General features: G+C 36.7%; 1 protein-coding gene across 1 annotated transcript in view; it reads right to left on the reverse strand.

The window, feature by feature from the left end:
- Positions 1-2,744: 2,744 nt before the first annotated feature.
- Positions 2,745-9,466, reverse strand: part of chga (chromogranin A) — a 12,344-nt gene continuing 5,622 nt past the window's right edge. The window contains exons 4-8 of the mRNA XM_015380649.1: positions 7,136-7,204; positions 6,925-7,011; positions 4,926-5,174; positions 3,916-4,328; positions 2,745-3,432 (exon numbers count right to left, since the gene is read on the reverse strand). Coding sequence (XP_015236135.1) covers positions 3,349-3,432; positions 3,916-4,328; positions 4,926-5,174; positions 6,925-7,011; positions 7,136-7,204 — 902 coding nt within the window. The 3' untranslated portion in view covers positions 2,745-3,348. The remainder of the gene's footprint in view (positions 3,433-3,915; positions 4,329-4,925; positions 5,175-6,924; positions 7,012-7,135; positions 7,205-9,466) is intronic.

Raw genomic sequence — 9,466 nt, forward strand, 5'->3', positions numbered from 1 at the left:
CAAAAGGAAATGTGTTGACTGTAACTAATTCAGGTCTATTGTATAACAAAAAGTAGAAGAACAGACTGGAAGGATTGTATTTTCATTCCTTTTTCATGTTGATTTGTAAATGTTGTACATATTTGTACAGTTTAATTTAATTTAAGATCTCAGTTTGTTCTGCGCTTTAAAAGTCTGTCTATAGTGTATGTTGTCAACTTTATTTTTTACTGTTTTTATTGAGAAGTGTGACAAAAATGTTGCATGTTTCACTGTGTAGCAGGAAATAAAATCTTATATTTTTATAAAAACTAGCTCTCTAAGTGTTTTTCTTTTTCTCAAAACCACTGGCCTTTTACATGTCACATTATACCCACACAGGTCAAAGCAATGTATTTCTGATTAATGTGATAGACTGAAAAATTGTCATGGATTAAGATAATGACGATTGTGAAAGGAAGGTAAAACGTTTTTAGTTTCTTTTTTTCCTGAGTTCTACTTCAGTACTCCTTCATCAACTTTCTGTTTCCTTATTATTTGGTAGCACATTCTAAGTCATTTTATCACAGCTTTTGGATAAGCACCATGTGCATTACACCTAAAATAAGACACAGATTTACCTTAAACTCTATCTAACATCAACTTTAAGATATAACATTAATTGAAATGGAAAAAGAGTAAATCAGTAAAAAAAAAAGCTGGTTCTTCTTTTCAGAGTACAAAACGTTCCAGTACAACCATAAACCATCGTTTAAACCTGTTCCACTGTCAGCTCTCTCCTCTGGAAAAAAAAAAGGGGACTGAAATGGGTTCATATCGCCATCTGGTGCCTAAGAAATCCCCTGCATTGTAGGAGGCACCACCTTAAGAAGAAGCTGTTGGCTTTTACTTCAAATGTGGCTCATAACTTCCTGACACTAGCCACTCTGTGATGTAGAGAAAAAAAATGCTTTTTTAAAACTTCTTAAGACTAGAGCTCATCAAATCTTGACGCATGCTGGGTTTGGTTTTGGTTTTAGGCAAAGACAAAAGTCTTCCCAAGGTTATAAAGGACCTGAAATAGAAACCAAGCCAACAACCACAACCGCATCAATGACCATTTATTTTAGATAATATGTGTTAGACTGCTATCTGTTACTCATTTGTCCTAACTTTTTCTATTATTAATGAGTAAATCGATATGTGTTCACTCAAAATAACTTAGGATAATATATCCTAGAAGGGAAAACTTTAGATATTCTATCCCTTAATTATTATTTCTATGTTTAACTGTTTGGGTTTAACTCTGTAGATGTTCAGTTTCCCAAGAAGCAGATCAGAATTTACATGGTTACTCTCAAAGAACAGAGTAAACAGGTCGTTGTTCCCTAATTGCACTGAATGACACATCTCTAGGTCCCTCGCCTTTAAATAGGGGGAAACATGTTGGCTGAATAAAATACTCCACAATTTAGACAAAAATTCACAAGCAAAACATGTTAAAGCATTGATGTATGTGACTTAAAAAACAAGTCAGGAGCAGCTCACTATTTCAAAGCAGGCTTTTGTATTGAATTAGTCACCGTATATAGACAATCATTTCCTGAAAACTAAATTTACATCAAATGAAAGTAAATTGATTAGAAATTTCACTTTAAAAAAATGCATGATATTTTGGATTTTGCCTGGAGCGCCAAGTGGTTACAGTAGATTCCTGGTAATACATCAGACATCTCGTTCCAGAAATGTGCAGTTCAAGGAAAAGCAAAGATACTGGGCAGAACCCTCAAGTTCCCAAACAGTATATATGTATATATGTATGTACAAGCACAGTTACATTTCAACCATTTCTTGGGCAAATGCAGCTTTGGGAAAGTTTTCGTGCCAAGACAAAACTCACTGTTTCTTTGTGATCAAATGACGTTTAGTCAAACTTTACATTAAAAACCTGGAACTTGAACTTGAGGAGAAATCTTATATAGATCCTAAATGTAAGAAATGTAAATAATTTTGGTATTCAAATATTATTTTATTTTATTTTATATATCTATAATTTTTGCAAGAAGTCATGCGGTTTTGAGCAGGAATCACTATTTAATAGCGTAGCATCATGAGGGAATGCAATATCAGGTTAGTGGAAAACTGCTTAATTTGTGCAATAAATCATGCATTTTCAATTCTGCTGTGTGTCTTTTAACGTCTATTTGGAGCCATGTTTCTGCCTGCCTGGTGAAACAAAGACACACACTTCCTTCAACCTTTTGCAAACTGCTTCCACAGCTTCTACTTTTAGTCAAGCACCCAAATGAACTTCACCTTTTATCTTCCCTCACTGCAAAGCAACAAAAATAAGCAAAAACAAGCAATGCCTATTTTTTTTTTTCTATTCAAGTCATCCTTATCCTAAGGTAAAGAAAAATATTAATTTCAATGCCAAACACTGAGGGCTGAAATGTGCATTGCGCCTGGATAGATTGTGTCAACAGCCAATGTGTCATCTGATGACTCATACTGCTAGCTTTAACACCCACAAACAAACAAAAAAGTGAAAACTTCACCTACTTTCACGGGTGATGCGTCTTTGCAGTAAGATACTAGTCTCACTCCCAGTGTAACAGATTCCTTTATAAGCAAATATTTGTTTTGTGTTGAAAACTTCCAAAAGTGACGCCCTGTGGAATGTTAAATATGCATTAAGCCTCTTCACATTCATTAGTATTCAAAGTTCATCACAAAATATAAAGGATTTATCAAAAAAAGAGACTTCAGGAATCAAATAGTTTATTTTCTTAGAGAAATCCATTACAGTGTTAGAATACAACTCAGTCAATTATCTGCTAAAAATCTAAACTTATTGCCTTGGCTTGATTGTGGTTAGCGATTTATCACAATATGGAACAATTTGTGTGTTCCTTTTTTTTTTTTTTTTCTTGTTAAGCAAATTATCCCAGAAATAGACATATATATACTTAAACAAAGCTTTAGTGTAGAACCTCAGCCTTTATCCTACCTGAATTAGTGCCAGTCTTTCACATCAATCATTTTTAATCTGACAAGCAGACAAGATGCATGTGCAGGATGAACAGATGACTGCCATTAAACGTAAATATATCATAAGGAATTTGCCTTTGCAATGTTGTTTGCACATGAGAATGCATACCCTATGTGGTGTTAGTATGTGGCTCTATGCTGTGTGCAACTCTATGTGAGAGAAAAAAAAACAATGTCAAAAAAAACAAAACAAAGAAGCAGAGCAGCATCTTAGAGGAGAAACATTGACAGATAAAACCTTGTCATACATTTGCACGCTCTATAAAAAAGCCAGACGTCTGGTGAAGCGCAGGAGGAGGAGGAAGGCTAAGGCTGTCGGAGTTTGAGCCACTCTCCTGATTAGCCTCGCCCCAGCTGGTGCAGTTTTTGGGCAACATTTTCAAGCTCCGTCTCGATGGCAGCCAGGCTTTCAATCTCAGGCTCCTGCAGGTCAAATCACAGCAGTAATAAACATGCAATGCAAAGGATATATGTGAACCTTTAATCATAAGCAAGCAAACTCAACATGCAGAGTAACCTTCTTTCCTCTGACTCTCATGAAAGCTGTTTCTCTATTGATATTATGATGAAATCAAGTAACAACAATAACACGTTGTCTTTTCTTTTTGTATAGACTTTAGCCTTTAGTTTAAAACCATTCCGAAGCCATTACACGATACAACAGCTCAGCATCTAAAAATACACGCCAAGCTTTTTGTAGAATGAGTTACACCTTCATTCTTCATATATTACTTTGATTACTAAAGTTCAACAAGGAGGTTGTTTATTTTTCTGAAACCATAAGTGGGTCTTAAAGTACCAGAAGAGGAGGTGAGGTGGAAGGATGGATGGGGAGGGTGAGGGAGGTAAGAAGGGGGTGTAAAAAGAAATCTAATGCAACATGTGTTTAATAAGAGCAAAGCCTACCTCTGACTTTCTGGTGGCGCTTCCTTCTTCCTCCATCACCTCCCTCTCCTCTGGTGTCCCCCTAGCTATCATTTGTAACTCTCTCTCCTCTGGACTTCTCTCTGGATCTCTTTTCTTCTTCTTCTGCTCCGTCTCCTCTTCTTTTGAATGGAGAGATGTTTGCTTCTGGCTGTCAGGCTGAGGGGCTTCCTCTTTTCCAGCTTTCTTCTTGGCCCTCTGGGTCAAGTGATTTAGGCTTTCCCCTCTCCCTCGTTTTACACCCTTGTATTCCCGCTTTTCATCCTCTGCCTTGACATCATGTTTCTGTGAGAAGAACTCAGACCTTTTGTCGCTTTTCTCCTTCTCTCCTGTCTCCCCCATCTTTTGCTCCTGGTTGTCTTTGGATGAAGATCTCTTTTTATCAGAAGGATCACCTGGAAATATCACACACAGTCGTTAGGGACGAATAGAGGGGTAGCAGTCCACACTGTCAGCAAGTTCCTACTTTAATAAAGCATCCATTGCCAGCTGGCAGCATTGTCTTCAGAAGTATCGTCTTGCTTTATATGGATGAATGCTAAGTGAGCCAATTTTTATGTAATATATTTCAAATTTATGGAAATATATTCTCAATTCCTGATGATCATGGTTTAAGATTAACTTCCAGCCAAAAATATGTGCATTGTCTCATTTGAATTTTATCACATGGACAGGTTTAATCAATTCTGTTTGTGTGCTGTCAGTCTGCCAGCCATATTGGCTCCATTCCCTCTGGGAAGTGGAGCCAGAGAGAGTAAAATTCATCATGTATATGGAAGCTCTTCCATCAATCAGCCAGCAGTACGATGGAAGCTGCTGCCATAAACAAAGCCGTGTGTAAGCTCTCTCTCTGCATGCAGTTTTAAGCTCTCCACCTTTAGTCATTGGTGCATATTTATTTGTCTCTTTATGTCTTGACTGAAAAAATAAATCTGTCAAGTTGAACTATCAAACTATGAATATAAAAGTTCAGGTGCAGGACACGATCTTGCCTTTCTTATCCTCCATTTCATTTTCCTCTTCTGAATTCTCCTCTGAGCTTGTTGTTCCAGCATCAACATCTTCAGCCTCTGTAGGTGTCTCATCTTCATCCCTCCTCACATGCTCCTCTTTAGCTTCACTGTCCTCCCGTGACTCTTCCCTGGTTTCATCTTTCTCTTCTCCGCTCTCTCCTGCCCTTTTCCTCTGGGATAGGATGGATCGCTCGCCGGGGCCTCCCAAAGCTTCCAACATGGATCGATCTAGAAAAAGAAATGGGCCGGGAATTTAATTCACTTAAGGAGATTGATTTTCCTGTCATGTTAAAAGCTGTTACCTCCACAAAGGCAATATAATACATGCCAGGTATATCCGCATGGTACCTTTCAAAATCCTCTACTCTGATGTCAGCAAATTCCACCTGTTCTGAGATTAACTTTTGCATTAATTCCTGCATTTATTGCCCGTTTCCCTGTTTGTGAGTTAATGTGAGTCTGACTACAAACAAATCAGATAAGGTTTGAATGTGGGAACACATCATGCATGTCCTCATTCTATTCAGAGAAAACATCAAGAGACTTTCACTTCTTCGCTTTTCACTTTCTGACTCTGGAAAGAGGAAACAATGAAACCTTTGTCAAATAAAATATGGGAGCCTTGAGCTTTTGTCACATACTGCTTGTTTTTTTTTTTTAAAAAAGCCTTATGATAAAAGATCTAAAAACTGTAGCTTTCTTTTGAATTAAAGGCCTTCACTTTCACACCACTAAATAAAACCAATTTCAATCAATTCAAATTGGAGCGAAATATCATTTTTAAAAAACATTAGGCTAACACCAATTATAGCCTTAATTGAAACGTAGCTGATGTAGAGAAGCTGCTCAGAGATGATGGAAGGGTAGAAGGTGATAAATACAGGGCAGTCCTGGAAGAAAAGCTATTAGGGCATGAAAGAGACTGACACATGGTAAATGTTTCAGCAGAACAGCAGCCATGAAGATATGAACATATGACAGAACTTTAACTGAACAGTTCAGATCGAAGCCTAGCTTACATTAAAACGGTCCAATGTGAATCCAATTTAAAGTTAAGATTGTAATTTGATGTTTACTGTTTTTCTACATCCAATCTGTAATGTTGCAACGAGGAATGAAAAATGTTTGGTCTCTTGATGTGCAAAACTACCTCTACTTTATATATCTATATACATATATATGTATATATATATATATATATAGTTAAAGCTGAGACCTCCAGAAGTAGCCGACTAGCTGACGTGAAACCACAAGCAGGACAGTATTGGTTGAAGGAGCTCAGGTAAGAAAGGGCAAGACCATGTCTACAATTAAAGACAAAATAATTAATTTTAAACTGAACTCTGAAATGCAGACAGCACCAGTGGAGGGAAGTCAGGATAAAAGAAGAGCGGCAGCCGTATGGAACAACTGGATACATTCAAGAAAGGACTGGCTGAGTCCTTTCTGAGAGCCTTACAGTTGGTAAAGCTTTGCAGCTTTAATAAAATCTAAAATACACACATCATTTTCCTTCCACCTCACCATGATTTGTCACCTTTGTGCTGCTTTATTGCATAAGATCCCAATACCAGCTCATCTCAGCAAACTGGAACAGGCTTTTCATTGAGGCTCATTTTTCAGAACAAAAGTACACTTTTAACTAAACCTTTGAGAGGCAATGAAACATTTTTAAACATTAATTCTTCAATAAAATGTGTTTTTATTGGTTTAATGTAATTCTAATTCTAAATATTGGGGTTTTTATTAGCTGTAAGTTGAAAATCCTCATAATTAACAGATAAAGCATTTAAAGCTGTCTGGCTCTATTTAATCCTGATAAGGAACTATTTAATTATATATTTTTTTAAATTCACCTGAAAAATTCTAATGAAATAAATTTCCAATAAAATTTTTTTTTATTGCTTTTGGTTGTTTGCTCAGTTGTGAAAAAAAGGTTAAATGCTTTTTAAAACTCCCTCTTTGCTTGATCACTCACCAGCGCCATCAGCTGTAGTATGGAGAGATTGCCTGGTTGGAGCTGGTTTATCAACGTATCTCTGCGGCTGAGTCCTCTCTTGATCACCTTAAAAAAGTAATGAACGAATTATTTCATTTCAATGTCTCCAGCTTGTTAATCCACTTCATCTGCATCAATAAACAGGCACATTCAGGACACAAATATTCACTGTGACTAATCAGTGACTCACCTTGAGCAGCAATCTTCTGCAGCTCTTTTAGAAAGTTATGATGACGGAGGATAGTGAGGAGCTTCTCATCTGCAACAAGCAAATGCATAATATGGTTCAAGCCTATTTTAAAACAACATGAGAGAAGAAAGTCAATAAAAGGTGATTTTGCTGGTAGTAAGTCTTTTCTACTTTTTTAGAGGAGTCAGCGAATCGCATTGGGGATTTCATCGAAGTTAATTGCCTGTGAATTTACTGCTTTCAAAGCAAGAACACAATGAATCATTTGGCTCATAGAGAAAGACTCCCTCTGTGAATTACAGCAGCAGTGAGAAGTGGACTTTCTGCTGACCCACAAGCAGCACTGCACTCCGTAGGCAGCAGCGACTTCTGCACCGAACTGTGCACTCTTTTGTACAATTCTCTGAATCCTCCTCCGTCTCTCTTTTTTTCCCATCCATCTGGTGGTGTACTGTTTCCCTGGATAACTGAGCCTGTTCTGGGCGCTCAAAAAGAGCTGCACTAATCGATTTTTCTCAAACAGCAAGGACAGCATGAAGGTAAAACAATGCCTATGTAACTGAATAGTCCTGGCGACCATGATGTGTGTAAAGCTCTGCAGCAGATCTTCATCCAGCCGTGACCGTGTCAATCCATTACCTTTCAGTGCAGGCATTGTTCCCTCTGATGCAATTGAAGGTTATGTAGTTTTCCAGGCAGTTAATAGTTTCAGTTAGATTTTAGCACTAAGGGGCAGTTTCTGTAGGAATAGTGCGGGAAAATTCAGGATCTCACTACATATAGATATTGCCCTTCATGCTTGAAGCTAAAAATAAAGAGCATTTGTAACTAGTTATTGTAAATCTCAATGAAAAAAATTTTTTTTTTTAAGAAGAAAAACTAAACTCCTGTTTTAACAGCTCTCAATATTTGAGATTTTTAACTGGAAGTTGAAATGCGATCCAGATTAGATCACCCTCCCCCCTGCAAATCAGTAGGTTCAGATTATGAACCAGCTCCAGTATAATAAGCTGAGCATCACCATGAACTGTAAGCCTTATCCCTCATTTAAACACTACACTGATGGCTCTTTTACAGATGAACACAAAGTGAGGATAATTAACCAGATAATTCTGCATTAAGACCAACTGAATTATGAGGACAATATTTCTGCAAACATCCTTCACAGAGTTCTTGGAATAATTTCATTGATATTTAAGCAAGGCTGTGGGCTAAGCTACAATTACTAAATCAATGTTGCTTTCGAGATTTTTTTTAGTTGCTGTAGTTACAAGAAAACTGAATTAGATTTGAAATATTTTATTTTCTTTGCAGTTTTCATCAAAGATACAGCTCTTAATACAAGCAAACCTTGCACATTAGAAAAACAGTCCTTTTAGAAGAAGGCTGCAAATATTCCTCATTTTAAATCCAAAATCTCTTCAAAGTAAATACATTTTATATATTTAGATGCTCTGTTAACATTTCTCTAAAAAACAACAAATACCAACCTGCCTTCAGGGGATTTAGTGGCTTTCAAAGGTCTAATTATGGATATAACTGAGACTAGGATAATAAAAGCTCTGATTAATCATTTTGAAGCGTTTTCTTTAGATGTAGCTTTGTATTTATTTAATAAAATTCAAATAAATATAAGCAAACCAGTTTCCAGCCAAACAGAACAAAATAAAAAGATTCAATAACCTACGGTAAGTGCAAAAGTCTGCACATCCTTAAAGTAGTTTTCTAAGGCATTTTCTGATTTATTTTAAGCAATCAGTGTTCTTGATATCACACCCACCATCAGCTGTTCAAAACTGTCTTAGCTTCAGATATAGTCTGTTGTCTTTTTCTCATTTCTTCATGTCCCTTCTACCAAGAGAGCTAAAATGGTTTCACAAACAAAAATGTACATTCTATGTTGTTTTTTTTTTAAATAGTGGGCGAGATGAGCTTCTAAGATTGTAAGATTGAGTGCACTATTGATAACAAGTACAAAAAGGTTGTCCCTGTCCCGTTTAAATAATGATTTTGGATGTGCTGCTGGCTGTCACCATTGAGAGTTTGAAAGAGAAGAGTGGATTCATTTTGGGTCTCCTGAAGGCAGCCATAATTTTCAACAGCACAGGGCACAAATGGCAGGTATTTTTGCTAAGTGAAGAAGATTCTGCCAGTGGTAAAAAAAAAAAAAAAAAAAGGATCCTCTATGTCATTGTGAAATGAAAAATGAATGAGACCTATTGACTTGCCTATAAGATGACTTGGAGTAATCTCTGGCATCTAAAGCATTCCAACTATCTCAACCAGTCAGTCATTTGTTTTCAATTTGTGGAAGCAATATCTATCAGAAAC

This window comes from Cyprinodon variegatus, unplaced genomic scaffold, assembly GCF_000732505.1.
Source record: "Cyprinodon variegatus isolate N-32 unplaced genomic scaffold, C_variegatus-1.0 Scaffold219, whole genome shotgun sequence".
Classification (NCBI taxonomy): domain Eukaryota; kingdom Metazoa; phylum Chordata; class Actinopteri; order Cyprinodontiformes; family Cyprinodontidae; genus Cyprinodon; species Cyprinodon variegatus.